Below are 19,852 nucleotides of genomic sequence, written 5' to 3'. Positions count from 1 at the left end.
TTCTTCCCCCCCCCCCCACCCCTCACTATTTCTCCTTCCACTCTTCAGCCTTACAACTATGTTAAGGGAGCCTGGCTGAAAGTTAATATCGCCCGGCTGCAAAATTGGTACTTTGGCCGAGCAATTCGATAAGCGGAATGAAACTAGAAAAATGAGAACGAAGAGGATTCGCCGAGAGGAAGAGAGAACTCGTCGGCTGTCATTTTTTGACTTGCGAAAATTTGCTCAGTAATTTTATATCCCGAGAGTTTCAATCTCGCGAGTGCGGCTGGATGGTAAATTCTTCGCGCATCTCTCGTTATTTTTTTACGAACATTTTACAAGCAAGAGAAATGCTCTCTATTATAATCTCTTTTCTATTGATTTTATTATACAAAGAGTTGAGATATGTTATCTAAATATTTAAATCTCTTAAGTGAAAGTCTTCGAGTTTTTCCGAGATTATCCTTTATACGAGAACATCAATTAAACTAAAATTTGCGATGCGGAATTCGCCGGATAATTCGGTCGTGCATAGCCGGGCGAGATAGCATTATACGGGATGGTGCTGGCGCATTCAATGATGTCGGCAGTGAATCTCGCGCACGCGAAAAATCGCGGTTGCGGGTCGCAGCCGTGTATCAAATCGCCGGTATGCGTGTCACGAAGCAGCGAAACGTAACGATACCTCGCTTCACTTTGGGAAACAGTAATGAAAAGTGCGCGTCTTTCTGGGTCATCGATGTTAAGCTGCAACGGTTGCACCGTACGTTGGCAATGCGCTGATAAGTGATTGCAGTTAAGCGCGGGAGTCCCGGTGGCCAACAGGAGAGCGGAAGGAAGGAAGCATTCGCCGCTCTCGGGGGCAGGAAGCCGTGTAGAAAAAGTGTACTCGGGGAGGTCGACGAGGGGCTGCGAGATTTAACGCGACCCTCGCGGAGCTTTCTCCATTGAAATTGATGGGGTAGTCGGGGGGTTATCGTGACGTATTTGACGTCGCGGCCGCTGTACAAACGGCGCAGTTACCGATACGAATGGCCGCTGAAGCATTTAAAGCCGGTATCGGATGTGTCTACACACATGAGTATAATATTTATGTATGTATGTATGTATGTGTGTGTGTGTGTGAGTGTATGTGTGTGTGTGTGTGTGTGTGGCACGGCTGGATGAATCTGTTGCGAGCTGCGGAAAATATATCGGAAGCTGCGCCGAAGAGTGAAACGCCGTGATGTAGAAAAAAGAAGGAAATAACACGGAATCTTCCACGGTTCTTGCAAATTTGGTATAAAAGTGATGTCTGAATATTGTTTGCCGTACTTACATTTCTCAAGAAATACTCTGTCAAATTGAATCAGCGATTAAAGCAATGATGCAAATTTCACCGAAGATTTCAGTAAAAACACTCGCACTTTGCTCCTTCGTTTTATGTATCCCATTGATGATTATAGCAGTAAAATTACACTGAATAATCGTTGCAAAATTTTTAAATCTTTATCTATTTTTATTTTGAATTGCTAATTTTTTAGGAAAACATATACGTATCTGGAATGAAACACATATAACTAGTATTCATTAAAAATTGAGAATTATATAAGTATTACTTTTCCACAAACAATAAACAAGATTCTTGGTCAAACTAAATTTATCTCTTTAACAAAATATATTATTATAAATTTATCTCATATGTAACATTATAATATTGGGTTGAACGGAAAGTTCGTTCCGTTTGTTACCAAGAGATGAAGATCGAAAAAACGGCAGGAACTTTCCATTCAACTCAATACAATAACTTTGATCTCATTTGAATGATAATTTAATTTTCTACAATTTTTGTTTCGGTACTTTTTGTTAAAAGACGCATACTTTCCCTGATTACAACTTTTGTTTCGGTACTTTTTGTTAAAAGACGCATACTTCCCCTGATATTTATAAAAATGTAAAAAATAACCGTGATTTTAGAGGTTTTTGGGCGCTAACTTTTTAAGGAAGCATTTTTCGACGCATATATATGGGAAACTTTTTGTTCGGTATTAAATTATCTTTCAAATGAGATCAAAATAAATGAGATAAAATAAACCAATTTATAACCAATTTCAAATGTACCGACAAATGTTTTTTCGACTATTGTTATTCGAAAACCTATGGAACGAACTACAATATATACGACGCATTTTAAAATATCACTGACTGAAACTGCCACTATCTCCAATTGATTTTCAGTGATATTACACTGATATGTAATACTATATTTTAACTAACATCATCGGTAACTATTCATTGCTTTTGTGATAATACACTAATTCTATTCAAGAGAATAGAGGCAGAAATATTCGAGAGAAATATGTTTATGCGATTTATGCAATAAAATTATTAATTATTACGACACACACTACGCTATTCAAATGAGCAACACTGGTTTGAATGCGAGTCGATTGAATGTGTTATATAATTGCCGCGACGAATATTGACATTTAATAAATAAAACGAGAAGAAAAGCGATAATTTTAAAAGACACACTGTGTAGGCAAAATCGCGGTCCTGTGTTGAATGTACGCGGATGCACAATAAGCCCGTAATGTCGGCAAGCGACCAATTGTAATGACGTACTGTGTAATATGTACCTTGTATGTTTACAGGTGCGCGACACAGTGCATCCGAATGCAGCGTTCAATATGCACGTGGTTGCGCGTGCGTTCGCACGTGCGTGAACACGTTGCACGATGCTGGGCGCGTATAAAATATTCGCGTGTGTTCACGCGACTGCCTTCGATCGATCGTATATGCCGTGTATAACGACAGTTTTTAAAATTCGATGCGATAACAATCCGTTAATTATTAAATATTATCATTTTTCGCGCGTGCTGGCATGTTAATTATAAAAAAAAATGTTTGGCGAAGATTTATTTTAAATCTTCAATTTCCTACATCGGTCTGTTTTCTCGTAAGAGAAAAAAAATTGTTATCAGTTTCATCAAAATGAAAGAATTAATACATGAAGAGGGGAAGGGAATCATATATATGCATGTATTGATGAACCGACAGTGTGATTTATCGTCGATGTCCGAACTTAATTAAGCGATTATTCGTGCGGTGCTCGTGGATCGGTGACAGCATGAAATATCTTGACGCGGCGAGTTTGACACGTGAGACACGTATTCGCCATGCGACGTGATGAGGATGCGAGGGGTGCGTGACGCTCACGTGCCGCCCCTAAAGCATAACTATAACAGGCGTACGTATGCGGTTTGCATGTATGTAAGGTGGGGTCTCGTGAGCTATCAATCGATAATGCACGCTCATCGCGTGATTGGCAAGGAACACCGGAAGTAGCAGGGGCTAACGCGTCCTATCTCCCGATCAAGAATTCATTGCACTCGGCGAGATTCAGAAATTCGAAACCAAACGAGATCGCGTTCCATTCGATCTAGATTCCGGAAAGTGATCTTTGCGGTGAGATCAAAGAACGGAAGCAAAAAACATCCATAATATCCCGAATAAGTTCGCTCTTATATTTATATGGTAGGAAAATAATTTTTAAATGTGAATTTTTGGGAGAGAAATGAATTTCCGAGTTAAAAGTAATGATGATCCGTTACGTTGGGGCGAGAGTTCAAAACGATAAATATCGTTTGGAGAAAGAAGTGGAAATTCTGCGGATCACAAAGAAATTCGCGGCTGACGGGCGGATTTTCGTCGCTTTCGGGGAATCCCTTTTCTTTTCGAGAGAAATAGAGAGTGTCGCTTTTACCTCCACCAGGACGCCTTTGAAATTCTGACTCATCGTCACGCTGCCCAATTTGACGCAGAAGTCGCCGATCTCGAAGCGCGGTCCCTTCGACTCGATCTTCGTCTGCTTTTTACTAGTGTAGATATTCGTCATTTTTAACATCAGCAGATCGAACAGGCCGTCTGCTATCAATGGCACCACTTTGCTGCCCGATTCTAAAATAGCGAATACCGAGGCTGGCTGCTCCGAATTGTGCAGCACATGAACGGTCCTTTGAGCACCTGCAAAATCACAAGTCATGTTTAAATATAATTATCAAGTTTAATAATCCATTTTGCATATCCGATGACACAAATATTAAGCAATACGAAAAAACTTGATAAAAAAATATCTCGAATCGCGATTACTACACGCATGTAATAAACGAGATAAGTTTCTATTATCATTACGTAAGCAGGCTTGGATTTATTTTTATTCCAAATCCTCTTTATTATAAAAAGATCCGAGTTATTTGATACTCCTATTCTTAATTAATTAATTTGATTTATTCCTTTTATTTTAAATTTTCTCGTGCTCTTAGCGCGCCATAATCTTTGTCATATGACAGCTATTACCGAGAGAATTCTCTTTCGTTTTGCGCAACTATATGGAATTCTGCGGTTGATCCTGCAGAGGGTTTACGCAACGAGCTCATGCACATACGCATGAAAGAGATTCCTGGCGCCTCTTCTAATTCGGCTTCCGTGCAGCAAGGAGCGAAAATTGCGAGTCGAGAGGCAAAGGGAGCGAGTCCTTTGGTGACGTGTATCTCGGCATTGCCGGCAAAAGCGAATTCATATGCATGTATATTGCGATCGCGTGGTAAAGTCGAATGCAACTTAAACCTCAATCCCCGGCTCTCCCTCCCTCCCGATCGTGAAATTGCATCGCGCGAGTACTATCGAGATTGTGTGACAGTTACGTCGAGAACTTGGTATTGCGCGGCTAATAATAATCGCGCTTAATAAAGCGCTCGGAATTGATCGATTATCGATCGATGTCGCCGCAAAATACGACGGGGTAATTTTGTCACGGAATTTAGAAAAAAGAAAAAAAAACAAGCAAAAATATACGCGTCGGTGTGAAGAGCGTTGGTTACATGTCCGCGTCGCAGAAACACAAGCGATATGTTTAAATTTACGACGTGCGAACTCTTCTGAATATTCATAATTCTCGTCCACGCTACCGCCCTTCCGCTCGTGCGTCCACGTAATGGCAGGGTGTAAGCCCTAACGTATGAATAATTTATCCGTTAAATTATAACGCGTCCTTTTAGCGGGCACGTCCGAATGACACGATTTTTCATCGCGGGGCGAACGACCGCGGACAGTTTTATGCGCTCTAATTTCGGGTTGCCTGATCAATGTATTTATCGCTCCGATAATATTTTTAGGTTCTAATGCCACCGGCTACTCGGAAATCATTTCCGTATATCTGTAGTACGAAAGTCTATCGGCAGAATATTTTACCATGTATCTCCCATAATCGATATAATCGATATCTAAAAATATTATTATCCACTTATCTTTATGAAATTTTAATCGTGATAACGACATTACTCATTATTTCTGACGTTTCGTAAAATATTGTTACTTGGTAGCTCGGGATATCGGCAATCGAATACTATTCCTATTTAGCATTACATCGGCGTTACATTCGCGTGCAATGAAAACGATTCGATCGATGATTTAACAATAAGTAGCCTTTACGCACTTTGGATTCTGCAAAGCACCGAACCGAGCATGTATCTCATTCGCGCTCGAATAATCCCGGATTAATGAACGATCGGATTATCCCCCTCTCTCTCTCTCTCTCTCTCTTCCTGACGGGTTTCAAACTTCCTACCCACCTCTCATCCCCCTCCGCCCTCGCTGCAATTTGCACCAACGATCGTACGGTCCTGCGACGCGCCGCATGCCGCATACCGCATCGTCTGCATCGCACGTATGCAGCGCCGTTAGGTGCGGATGCACCGCAGGAGCCGCAAACGTGGATCCGTTTGGGTTCGCAAGAAAAAAAAGGAAGAAAAAAGAATCGCGCAATTATGCAGTTCTTTTTATCTGGAAGATTCTTCTAGAGATTCGTCGATTCGGAATCGATTTTTCCCTCAACGAGACAATGTCCAGGCACTTACGAGGCTTTCGAGTGATTAACGATTGACGAGCTTCCGGCGAATTAAACTTCGAGGGAGAAAAATCATACTTTTCGAGTAAATCTTTAAGACGGATTTTACTTTAACGGGATTTTAATTTTCTCTCTCCCTCTCTTTCTTTTTCAGTTAGGAAAATATATTATACGATGCTCGGAAAGAGAGCTGCGATAAATGATAGTGTTATATTTGACATTTTCATTGAAAAGATATCTGTCCGGCTAAAGAAGCTGTGATTAAAAAGTTTATTGTTTTTTTTTTGCGACTGTAAACTAATTTTTTATCTTTAAAATGCACACATGATGCTCGATATAAAATTATCGCTGAAATGTCAGATTGTCCGTCAATGCGAAAGTGCATGTGCGCTAATCATATGGACATAATGCGATCACGCATCATCGTCAAATGCATTATTTCGATTTCGCCGGCAATGCGACGCGTGTCAATTATCAGGCAACGATGCCGAGCGGAGGTAATTCCTCTGTGTTATCCGATTATACTTATAGCATTGATTAGGCGACCGTCGAAATGCAATATTTCGTTAATTCGTCCGTTTGCGAGGCAAGAATTTGACACCAATAAAATTGCCGCATTTCGCGTCTATCTTGATTGCAATTTTTCTTTCTACAGACACATACATATAAATAAAAGAATAAGAATATATCAAATTATGGAAATATTATAAACAAAATAAGAATACTCTAAATTATTATTTGATTTATATATTTTATATAAAACAAAATGGACCATTAATAATTCGACAGAGATATGTTAATTATATTTCTCTTGAAATGTGATTATCGTGCTTATTTAATCAAATTTATATCGATGATCGACGTTTGCTCGACAAGGGCCGACATATACATATGTCGCTCGTTCTTATAAATATAATTTTAAAAAAATCAAGATCGTATTTTTGTATTTCCCCGTCGACGCATTTCATCGTTATGACGCGCGTCCGCGCCGCAGTCATTAATTACTCTCATTCTGAGCGAATGTGCTCCATGTTGCACCTGCTTTGTCACCGAGCTACTGATCCAATTTCAGGCTGTGAGCTCGCTCGCGCGCGCACGCGAAAGAGAGAGAGAAAGAGAGAGATGTTATCGATGAAGTATTACTATATAAAGCGCCGCAACATTACTCGTGCCATAAATCAAACGTAATTTCGGACGCACCGCGAAATATATGTCGGATAGATTGCGCGCGGTATAATATCTCCGAGAGACTTATAATTAAAACAAGAGCGGGGAATCTGCGGCTAGAGAAGATGAGATGAATTTCGCAATTATTCAACATCCGGTTCGTCCGTCGAGGATATTTTAAAATGCATCCATCAGTTACGGAATGTTATTTCCGTATCACGGAAGAGAAATTCTCGCTCGCGTGAAAATATTAGATTTAATTGTCAGATCAATCCTCTCAAGTTTATATACTTTTTTTTTTTTTTTTAAGAAAATTTAAACTAAACAAACATAAATAAAATTGATTATTTTTAATATCAACGATACATATATTCCTTCCTTATCAAAGATTCATTGCCATGTTATTAAAAAATTCTTTTTATCTGCGTCAGAGATAGATCGTAATAAAAAAACACGTGCAAAATTAATAACGTAAAATTATTAATTATCGCGACGTAAAATATTTAATGTTAAACGCGCGTTTCAAAGACAATGATATTATGACGTTGCAACAAATGTTGTACATCTCGTTCGATTCATACATTTATGTTACAATCCGATTAATAGTCGGTCGATATTTAAAGAAGCGTTCAATTCGGGAGAATAACTTCGATGCGGTATAATAGCAAATGGGCGACGGATCGAAAGGGTCACTTTCTTTCCCCTCTCTTTTCATTCTATCATCGAGAGGGGAGGATGAGATTTGCGATCGCTTTATTAAAAGTTTCAGCTGCTACCAGCGACCGAGCGCGGCCAACGATCCACCGTCACCAGTGAAAGTTTATAAAGCCGGTATTTTATATTTCTTCAAAGGGGAGAGAAAACAGAGGAAAAACCATTAGCGTTTCCGTCGATGCAAATCCTATCTTGTGTTTAATAAATCAAAAGCATAATAAACTATTAATTAAAGATTTATCTTGTCGAATTTTATTAATTGTCGAATTATATATATAGAGATATTAAAATATATCTCAAAGATGCCTGTGTAAATTTGACATTTAACAAATTAGGTTTTCAATACAGAATATGATAGTATCTCGTTTGTAGTTGTTTGCAATGACAATAATTTCGTTCATAATTGAAGCCATAAAAAATGCATTATTTCGAAAAAATAATTGTCACCTGACTTTAAAAAAAAAAATCGCTGGTATATACTGGACTGAAATCATTTGTAATAAATATCCTTTCGTTTATAATAAACATATAGCTTTAACTACAGACAAAATACTATCATTTTCTGTACTGAAAATTTAATTTATTAAAAGTGGGATGACAAAGTTTACATCTGGAAGATTTCTGGTCGAGGACACATATACCTAATATACTCAAATCGAAACGTGACATTGAGAGTGCATGTCTCTTGCGATATTATGACGTAATGATGCGTGCGAAACGGCTCATGGAATATCGTGACAGATTTATGTCGACCGAATCGAACATCGCGGGACGAGATTCTCGATTACTTTCGGCTTTATACAGGATTCTCTCGGCGACAAGAGAATCGTGCGGTCAAATCGGGTCAATAAAAAAGAGGCGGCAACATGTAGTCTACCTTTTTTTCCGATTTCAGCCCTTATTCCCCTCTCGGAGTTTGTGACGTAAACAACTTGGAGCATCACAGAACGCCATTGTGTGTTCGGACCCCTCGGGGGTATTCCGACCCAACGGTATTCCACCCCAATTTCAAAACGCGATGCCACTGCGGGACTATGAGAGAGACTTTATTGTCGAGCAATTTATCCTCCATTCAACTCGTCCTTCCGAGAGAGAACTATCCTGGGTGTGTCCACGTGATCCCGCCGTAGGCGTATTTTATCGCGACATTAATTAGGATCAGCGTATGAAGTCGTTACGTTTACGATATCATCGCTTCGCGCGTCCTCGCGTTTTATGAGGATAATTCAAGGATAAAGTCACGTCTTCGCTTTTACGTGTCCTTGTGCGCGTCATTACATTCGCCGAAAAACGTTCGACAGCGAAAATTCAAAATATGTCGCATTGATATCTTGTTATGTCTTGTCGCTCGAATTAATTAACAACTATTTATATCAGACGAATTCGGACGCGCCTCTTCAGCATAAGGCGATTCGATCGCTCATAATCTCCTCGAATCGATCCGGATTAAGTTGTATACGCTGGCATAATGACAAATCTCTCTCTCTCTCTCTCCGCGATTTTCTAGGCTTTTTATTTCTTCCTTGTTTTGGCAGTGCCGTTCACAGATCGTAAAAAAAAAAGAATGTAATCGTGCTGCTAATTGCATACTTACAATTATATTCAAATCAAACTGCAAAAGTAATAAACTTTGAAATAAAAATAAATTAAAATTAAAATGTAATTACAAATGTAAATAAAAAGAAAAAAACAATCGCACTTTCTCTTCTCGTTGACAATAAAAGATATTTTTGTCGAATTTTTCCTTTCTTTCTCGCGAAGGAAATAAATATCATTTTAAAAAAAAATAATTCTTTTTCTCTCTTCTCTTTTTTTAATATTTCATTTTTGATGATTCTTGACAGATTTCTAATATAGTATATTTCTGATTTTTGTTTAATCTTATGACGTCACATAAACTTATCCAGGATTTATTCGATCACTTTCTGGGGGAAAAACTATGCCATAAAACATCCACTTGATCACTTTCAAAAAAAAAAAAAAAAAAAAAAAAATCGGTCGGAATTTATCCCGAAGAGACGGAATACGGAACAAACGAATAGCCGGCCACTTAAAAAAAGCGGCGCATTACGTCGATTGAAAAATACGACGGAACTTTCCGGACAAGCCGACAAATGCCACCCCTTCTCTCAACTACCACTCACCCGACCTACCCCTTTTCGTCTCCGTTCTAAGAATCCCGATCCATCCAAACTAACCCAGACCTAACCCAGTAATTCCACTCGCGGTCATTGTAGCCCCGAGATAGTCTAACCGATCCCTCTTCTGCCCATCCTCCGCATCGCGTCTCTCCTCGTTTCTCCTCTTCAATCCTCCCTCCCCACATGCGGATCCGAGTGCGCGACGAAGACGGGGGTTGCCGGGGTTGGCGCGCAGGGGGCTTTCGTGCGCGATGCCACAGCCAACCGACGGGGGTAGTGTCTAGGGGGCTGTGTTCTCTCCCTCTCTCAGTTGGCCGCGATTCATCGCCGGGTATGCATGTCCCGGTCGTGGCCGGTTGGGTGGCACGCCAGCGGCAGCAGGTCGAGGAAGCGCGAGAGGGTGGACTCTGGGTCGCGCATCCGTCGCTTTCGTCGCGACCCTCGTTCGCCACCTTCGCCCCCTCCTCCTCCTCCTCCACTTCCTCTTCCTCCACCTTCTCTTACCGCGTTTCGTCGCGTCGCTGCGGACGGTTTTTCTCGCGCGCGCGGGGAGATTGACGCTCCCCTTCGTCCGCGGAAGATCGGGCGCGTGGAACGCGCTGGATGCGACAACGCGAGTGCAACGTAGGTGATATCCCCGCGGCAACATGGATGCTGCGGAGGTATCTTAGAATCTCGTCGCGTTCGACGCGCCGCCGAATCGCGTGATCAGCTGATTAGCAAAAAGATTTCGACGATTAATAAAATCGATCCAATGAGCCACTTGTGCGTTCATCCCCTCGCTAGTGTAAATTTTCCGCTGCGAAGTACCTGCGCAGCGAATACCTGCCTTTACGCCCCTTGGTGACCTATCATCGCCAAGACGCGGGGGACGTAACGTCGCGAAATTGTGCGAGTAGTTCGGTACGCGCGGGGGGACGAGGAGGAAATGAAAACGTCTCCGGAAGCGGCAGCGTCGAATGATCGATCGCCGTTGCACATATGATAATTGCCGAAGTTAATGCGGCGCGAGTTGCACTCCGCCGGTTCACATTCGCTTGAAAGCGTAATATCTCGAGCGAGACGCGCCCGCGTTCCAGGATCCATGAGTCACGAGGAGAAGTAATTTCGCGCCCGATTAAAATCCTACGGAAGGAAGAAGAGTGTCTCGAATGTCTTGAGAAAACGCGAAATTATTCTCGGCACGCGCGACGATTAACGCTTCGAGGGAATTTCTTAGATTACAGGACCCCCGGGAATCCGGTTAATCGGCTATTTACATTCGCGGGGAATACGAGAAGTAAATAAAATTGCGGAGACAATTGCACGCGAAATTTCTATCCGAAGAAATCGGGATTAAATGGCAAACAGCTAATCGATTAACCATTAAGCGAACGCTCAACGATTGATTGTGTTCTCCTGCTCTCTCGTAGGGACAAAAATAATTGAGAAATAAAAAGTGTCGTAAAAGTTACATAAAAGTAGGGAGCTATGTAACAAATCCTGTCATAGAATGCGTACAATATTAAAAATACAATTAAAAATAAGAACCATCATTTATGTAACATTATCTTTTAAAAGCCTCGCGTCCCTTGGGAGAGATAATCACGAATAAGAATTACTTACGTGACACTATAACGCACGTGTGTCTAAAGTGTTTTAAGCTAATATATACGCTGACATATCCCGTCGAGTATACATAGTGCATCTCGGTGAGAAAATTTCCTCTTCTCAGCGAGCGTCTTAAAGACAGGATTTAAATTCATCGCCGATGTACATCCGGCCTCTCAAATCTTCTCTCGCGTCTATTTCAGAATTAATAAATATCTTTCTCCTACGATATCAAAATTAAAAAAAAAAAAAATTATTTGTATGTGATTTGTACGCGCAAGACTCTTTCGATAAAATATTTATCTCGCGCCGCTAAAACTTCCTGCGCGCACGAACCGGGAAAGGGGGGAGGAAAAACGGTCCATTACGTCACAATACGGCCGTTGCCGAGTGCACTCGCGTCGCTACGGACGGCTTTACACGCGAATACAATCGCATGTTACACGGACGAAGGAACGAACGTGATTCTGAGCCCTCGCGAGCCGGCGAGAGGCTAACAAACTCCGTGGAGGAGTCGTTCGGGAGGAGTGCGACGACGACATTTGATCCCCGGCCGATAATGGATGGAGATGGGCGAGCGAAGGACGTCGTCGACGAGCGACGAGTAAGACGGCTTTGCATAATCCGCCGGTCCGCCTCGTCGAGAGTATAGAAGCGGAGGAAGAGACGATGCCACGCGGCGCCTTTTTACGAGGACCAACCGCCGCTTCGCGAAGGTAGAGAAGAAACGACGACGGGGTGAACGTACGGGAAGGGAAGAAGGCGTCGTCGTCCTGCACCGAGGCCAGGATCCTCGTCGTCGTCGGCGGGCATTCTCGCGAGGATTCCCCCGAGAAAGATCGTTGTGGACCGGTTGCCGCGCGACGAAGGGAATCGCTGGGATCCTTGTTTTTTGTTTGTTTTCTTTTTCTTTCTCTCCTTCAACAGCGTCGCGCGATGTGGGATAACCAAGGGGAGGAAGTGCATCTCCCCCTCGTCGAAAGCGGAGCAAGGTGATTAATCACCGACCACCGCGGACGCATTGACCAGTCGATGCAGCTGCCGCTGCACCCGCGACTCGCCCGCGTAATCTTCTCGGCCCGCACCCAAAGCCGGCTAGATACAATGATATCGACGGCGAAACGGGATATAGGAATTATTATCACGGCGTAGGTGACGTTCCATTCGCGAATAGCGTTCGCGGAGAGGCGGCATGGAATCTGCGGCGGATCGCGGTTTTTACTTAATCGGTCGCGGATCTCGCGTCGATCTCGAGGAAACACCGTGACTAAACGATATCGGGATATGATTAATGGCTCTTTGCCCGATGCACGCGACGATATCAGATGTTATAGTGTATGTGTGTGTGTGTCGGGGTTTAAGACGCGAGTCGAAGGCAACGCGCTGATTCGCCGCGCCGATGAAATCGATTTCGCGCGTACACACGTTGCGATTTCTCTTAGAATTTCTCCGAAGAATATTATTTACTCTACTAAATTGAAAAAGAAAAAGAAAACACAACGCGTAGAAAGATTCCCTAAAAGAATTAAAATGCTAATAAAGAAGAATATTATCAAGTAATTTATATTAACCGCTCACTCAAAAAAATGTCTTGCTGATATAGGTAGATTTCTAGGTGTCACAACAAAAATTTATCGCTATTTTTTGTATCTGTTAGAATATTGTCTGTTACATATAGAATTTATAGCAGCAACATTCTAATAATATCTTCTAGAAAATTTAGGTCCCATTGCCAAATGTTAATCACTGCATTGGATAAATATGAGTTTCGATACTACAGCTAGAACGATCTTTATGAGAAATATAACTGCCAATTATAACTGCAGCATCGAAAAATTGAGAAAAATTGTTTAAAAGAGCTAGATAGATTGAGCGCGTTATACAAATATGTTAGACGTGAGGATTATATATTCATTTGTTTCTTGCCGCTAATTTTTTCTGTGTACCACAGCCAAACTTTATAACAAGTATGATTGGCCTTAACATGGATAGGCGCCACAGAAAAACATTCTTTCTAAATTTCACAAACAGTTCAGATATAAATTCTGTCTCTGTCACTTAGATTGATTAAATGCGAAACATATGCGATATCACAGTATTTGCTAATCATTTATGTACCTCGGTTAATTTTGCGCACCCAGAAAATTTTTGCTGTAGTTGCAATACCACTTTTTTGAGTGCTATAATATAATTCTATTAAAAAGTAAATAAATAAATAAAATGGTTTAATTAATTACATAAAAAGTGATATATTAAAAAGTTATCCGCATTATTATTTTCTCAATTGCAAGAAAATTAACAAACATTAGCGCGATTTATTATCGATAGAGAAGCAGAGGGGGTCGTTTAAAATGACTGGCGCGATCGCGGAACTTTATGTTACTTCAAAAGGAAGAACATGTTGCACATGCAGTGTCGCACATCGGTCCGGTAACAGCTGCATCATGGACACGACGAGTCGCGTCAGCAAAAATTCACTGGCGCAAGGGGTTTACTTATTGTGCACCGGCGCGATCTTTTCCCCGCCGTTTTATATCCCGGCCGCTTAAGCCCCCGGCGATGCTCGGGGTTTATCATACAATTTAATAGCGTTCTGGAAGGTTATTGGTCCGTACAAACTTGGAGCGTTATGAGGGCCGTGGAGAGAAGCCCTGTGTTCTCTCTCTCTCTCTCTCTTTTTCTCTCTAGCTTTCTTCCTCTATAGACCCTTTCATTTTACGTTCCGCGATCGATCGAACAATTTAATCTGCAGAGAGAGCAGCAGCCTTTCTCTCTATCTCTATTTCTCTCTTTTTCTCTCTCTATCTTTCTGTTATCAATAGCGACCGCTGATTTTCCACTCCTCGAGCATCGGCTGACGATAAAACGTGCCCGTGATGATCGTTAAGTTATTACATTATTCGTCATTTATTTTGTGAATACGTATATTTATCTTATAACTTTGAAATAACTTCATATTACAATCTCGGATATAAGCGTAGAAATAGCTTTCTGCGATGGAATATATAACTTTCTGGAATTAGAATATTATTTCAAACTTTATAAAATTCCGCCATTAAATTTACATAATAATACATAAAATTAAAAGTCCAATTTTTAGAGAATGACGCGTATATAATTTAAGATAAATTGAAAGAAAAACGACGATTATAACGACAGCCATGATAAAATTGAACAATCGAATCTAATATCGATTAAAGCATATATATCGTGGACTTTGTGGCGAAACATTGCGTTCTGACGATTGCACCGTAATTATTTTTCGTACACTTTTAAGGGGATGTACTGGCCATCTCGATGCGCGTTCTAATTCCCACGCGCGATAATTTAAATTAATCGTCGCTGCAGCGAGACAACTGATTTAATGCGTAGCTTAATCCGGCCTCTGACACGTTCGCGCGCGATGAGTTACGGTAATTCGCGCGCAAGACAGGATCCATTTACAATGGAGACATTTACAGGGTAGATACACATGAGCGTGATTGCGCGTGGGCGTTTTAATACACATCTGCTTTTGTATCTCAGCGCGCAATCGTCGTGATGTGTGTTATGATTTTTCTCTCTTTGAAAATCGCAATCTTATTAGTTCCGTCTAGTCTAGATAAATCATAATAATCAGGTAGTAAAAACAGTCGAATTAATAAACGTACATATCATATCGTTTATTCATTAGTTGATCAAGAATCCAAAGTTTGATAAAGAGAAACGCTCTCGAGAGATGCCAATTTTTTTCTCTGGCAAGGTGAGCGAAATTTCTCATTTACACATATTAATTGAGCAATAATTATTACGAATAAGATTCAATTGTATAAAATATTTAATATATTAAATTGTATAAATATACATATGTATATATCCAATAAGTTACAATTCCATGAAATTATAATTCAATATGCGATTAGATTTTTAAACATACACGTACCCCGGCTTTTACGTGAGAAAACTATGTGTTCGCTTCATAGTTATTTTTTTAAAGAAAATTCGTTATTAAAATTTGAAGACACGTTTCAGACCACACGCAAGAGAGATAATTCGAACACGCGAACGTGCGACGCGTTCGTAAATTGTGGAGTGTGGCGTGGATGGATGGATGAAGAGTAAACGAAAGATTCGTATGTGTACATGTGTGTGTGTGTGTGTGTGTATATATGTGTGCGCGCGCGAGCGATAAATTTTCGATTCACGATGCTGCAGATTTCGCTTATATAGCGAGGCGTATACCTCCGCCAAAGTACTTTCCACTTTCCTCGCCGAGCTTATGGAAAAAGTTCGAGTTTCCGTACCGGAAGTCGTCGTTTTGATTTCTCTCGCGTGCATCGATGAGAGAGGAAAACGATGCGCGATTCCAATTGAAATGACAAGCTAATTTCCCAGAAAGAACGTTTCACAATAGTAATTTGTAACAGCCGAGATCAACTGATAGTCGCTAATTAGAGCTAATCAAATGATTAGTAAATGCTAATCACAATATGATATTATCGATAATAGGATATTAATCACAAATGAAAGAAATAACAGTATTTAAATTGAGGCGACAACAAAGATATTTGATAATAAAATATTTTTATATGGCAAAATTTTTTTTTGGATAAAATTCTGAGAGAAAAAGCAAAAAGGAAAAAGAAAACAAAAATTCCGCTTTTAATTCTGTGATCGTGACGATGCGTCGATGAATGCGCGATGATCGACATCAATAAACTCGTAATTAAAGACCATTCATACCGATACGGATTCGACGAGATTTAACGATACACGCGGCCGTCGATCTTTGCTCTCCCCGCAAAAAAAAAAAATTCGCGTGTCGCAATGGATTTCCGATTGAGTGTAATTGAACGCGACGTCGAGCAGTAACGTTTCCCGATATTAAACAAACACGCTAACGAATATCATTCATGGTTATTACATTGACGTCAAATACAATCGAGGCGACGTCTCGCGCATCGAAATGCCGTTACTAAACGCGAATATGAGTGCAACAGTATCGCGCGCGCGGTCATCCGTGAAATATACACGTACTCTCCGTACATTATAATAAATAGGCGATTAATTTAGACGCAAAACGAACGTGTCAGATTCTCAGATCACCGAGCATCGCGATTTTCTCGCACTTTCACAGTTTGCGTATTTTATTTTAGCAGCCGCGGAACTTTTTCCATGAATTTTTTAATAAGATCAGTCGCGACGACTGGTAGCGCGTCGCTCGTCGGCAATTTATATCCGCGTCCAGGTTGTCATTTAATTCTGATCGATTACCAAGTCACGCGGAAAAGCGTGACGCCCGCTTTCATACGCGTGGAGGTAGAAGAACGGGTTCCTTCCATCGGCGTTCGCGATTGCGATTCGTATCTTTCGCGCGACGCGAGTGAAAAGGTCGCGATCGCGAGAAACACACGAAAGACCCTCTTCTCCTCGTACACAAGGATCAAAAACTTTTCAACCAGCTTAGCCAGAGAGAGAAAGAGAGAGTCAGTCGCGTCTCATAATTTATTCTCACGCGAGTGAGAGGAAAGCACTTTGTGTAGAGAAACCTGCCATCGAGCATAAAGAAGAGCGTAAGGGATTCCTGTCTCTCCTCTCTTCGAGCTCCCTTTTTTATATCCACTCGGCAGCGTCACAAATCCCACAAACGAGCCGGGACATATTACTCCCGTCTGTCTCTCGTTCATTCGCTCTCTTTTTTCTCCTTCTTACGCGTCTTTCATTTTTCTTCCTTCTAATTGCCGCGGCGCGACCGCGATATTTATCGTCAAGACGGAATAAATATATACAATTAAACAGAGTTGAATAATAATTGTAATATATATAACAATTGTATATAATAATCTCTAATAATTTAAAAATATAGAGTTAAATAATATTTTTTTTTGTAATAAAACAACAATTTATATATTTTTTTTAATAATAATGTACTCGCGAGCTGTATTAGAAATAGTACATTTCCTATATGGCTATGTGTGCATGGATTAAAAAAAAAAGGATTGTGTATCATATATTTAAAGAGGTCATATAGAGAGAAAGAGCGAGATAGAGAGAGAGAGGGAGAAACATGTCATGTACGTTTTTTCAATTAACGACAGACGAGATTTCGCCGCGAGCGTTGCGAAAAATACAACGTTTCTGTCGGCGTCACGTGTTCGACGTAACTGATGTCTGATCGATCGATCGGAGGCTAATCGCGTTAGATAGACACGCCGCACCGATTACCCCTCCATGGTAGATCGGAAATAAATAGTTCGCGATAAAATTGACCGATCTCCGTTTATTCGCGCGGAACAACGTACACTCGGTTTGAAAATGTGACTGATTTAGCGAGAGAATAAACAATGCATAAACGATATGTCATGTTGTTGCTCGCAACAGCTGATCGTTGAGGCGGATAACTAGGTACACGTGTTCGATTTTAAATCGTTAACGAGCGTAACGAGCACTGTATTACGTAATTATATAATGTTGATTAACGAGCAGGATTATTATTTGCAATTACTGCGACGCGAGAGACGCTCCAAGATTTTTCCAAGGAGAGCGCGTGAAAGTTCGAAGTCTGTCATCAAATCTGAAAGGATTAAATTCCGCATTCCCGATGAGACAAATTCGAGGGGACGGTATCGATCCTTTAACGATCGATCAACGTCTATATCTGTGATCCGGAGGTCTACATGCATCGCGTCGCCTTAATAAGATCGAGAGAGACGGAGCGAGAGATCTCTCTTGAAGCGGCCTCCGTCCAATGTTTTCAATGGGCGATCGGGAATAGCCGTGAATCAAATCGCCGGTTAATCCAACGGTAATTACGGGTAAATTCAATCCGCGTATATTAATAGCCGTGCCGCGCCGATGCGTCGCGTAAGTTATCGGCCGGCTGCTGCCAGGGACAAGGCTGGATTTGGTGACCCGATATCACGTCGTCCGGTGCGCGATATTGGCAGCACAGCCGCACTTTGGAGTCTCAGAACGGGAGGAACAACAGCGACGAGTCGCTCTATCTGTAACGTTGCCGATCCCTTTGAATGATATTTCATCGTTATCGAAAAATATTCATCTTGAAAATTATCCCCAAGTATCGTGAGCGCGATTGTCGAATGGATATCCTCTCAGCTCCCGCTTACATTAACGTTGACGTGTATTTTGCAAAAAATTAATAATAAGATGGAGAGCGCGTGTGACGATAATATTCTTTTGCATACACGACGAAAATAATTTTTTCGATTGATAAAACATCGAAATATTTCGAGAGATCGTGTCACGCTTTGCACACATCGCGAATGTCACATTTCTTTTTTAACATCTTTGAACGCGCACTCTTTACCGCGTCCGATTTTATTTTCGTTCCGTTACGGACAGCATGGATAATAACAGCCGGACGATGCATTCCTCGACTGTTCGCGCGCGCGGAGGAGCGTTGGATTTTTGCATCGCGCGAAGTGACGTTGCATCGTCGGCACCGCTAATGGACTGCGACGTTTTTACAGGCGGAGCTAAAAGCTCCGGTCCATAACGGTGACGTTTTGAACGCGTACTATTTATAGTTGTGCACTATTAACCAGGCCTGATACGATAAGATACGTGGACAGGCGAGTGAGATGTTAAAAATGTCGAATCGCGATTGTACGAAAGCGCATCAACAAAGAGCGACACGATCGAAGAATCCTAAAGTATTAAAAAAGAATTTTATATACTTTTTTTATTTTACCTCTTATTAAAAAAAAAAAAAAAGATTTATGCAACATGACAAATTGATAATTGAGAACGAACAATCTGTATAAAATTCAACGCGCAAAATCTGATTATGAAAAACTGCAATTTAAAGCTCGACTTCCGTATTTTTCCCGGAAACTTCACGTTTGACACACTTCCGAGTAGCGTCTCTCCATCCGGATAATATAATTTATTTGCGAAAGAGACATTTTTTTCTCGCAATGTAATATTTTTCCCGCCTTTCTCCGAGAAGGATTTAAAAATTTTTATCGATCGTAATATCTTTCAGCGAGTGAATCGCGTAGAGTTTAATTCGAACAAACCATCGGAGAATAAATAAACGTAGCTAAATCCATATATTTTTTTTTTATAGAATAAAAGAAGAAACGCGCGTTTCCTCTCTTCGCGCCGGGACTCCATGCCATCTTCGAGATACGTTTAAAACGTAATATCCTCCGACACAAATCCTTTTCGCAAAGACAGTCTTCCGGAAAATAAAATCTGCGCGACGTAGGTGGTGCAAGTGAGCCGAGAATAGGAAGAACGAGATAGTCGGAGAACGTACGACCCAGACGCGTAGGAAACAATCGCGCGCGCGCGAGCAAAAGCGACAATAATGACGACGCTAAGAGATAAGTGTGGAACCCCGACAATAAATATATAAGACTGATACCGT

General features: G+C 41.1%; 1 protein-coding gene across 1 annotated transcript in view; it reads right to left on the bottom strand.

Annotated features, from left to right (window-relative positions):
- Positions 1–19,852, bottom strand: part of LOC115242265 (very-long-chain enoyl-CoA reductase-like) — an 81,364-nt gene that overhangs the window by 5,166 nt on the left and 56,346 nt on the right. Inside the window, exon 3 of the mRNA XM_029818422.1 lies at positions 3,728–3,987. Within this exon, the coding sequence (XP_029674282.1) occupies positions 3,728–3,987 (260 nt within the window). The remainder of the gene's footprint in view (positions 1–3,727; positions 3,988–19,852) is intronic.

This window comes from Formica exsecta, unplaced genomic scaffold, assembly GCF_003651465.1.
Source record: "Formica exsecta isolate Colony F162 unplaced genomic scaffold, ASM365146v1 scaffold59, whole genome shotgun sequence".
Classification (NCBI taxonomy): Eukaryota; Metazoa; Arthropoda; class Insecta; order Hymenoptera; family Formicidae; genus Formica; species Formica exsecta.
This window is presented reverse-complemented; position numbering and strand designations above follow the sequence as displayed.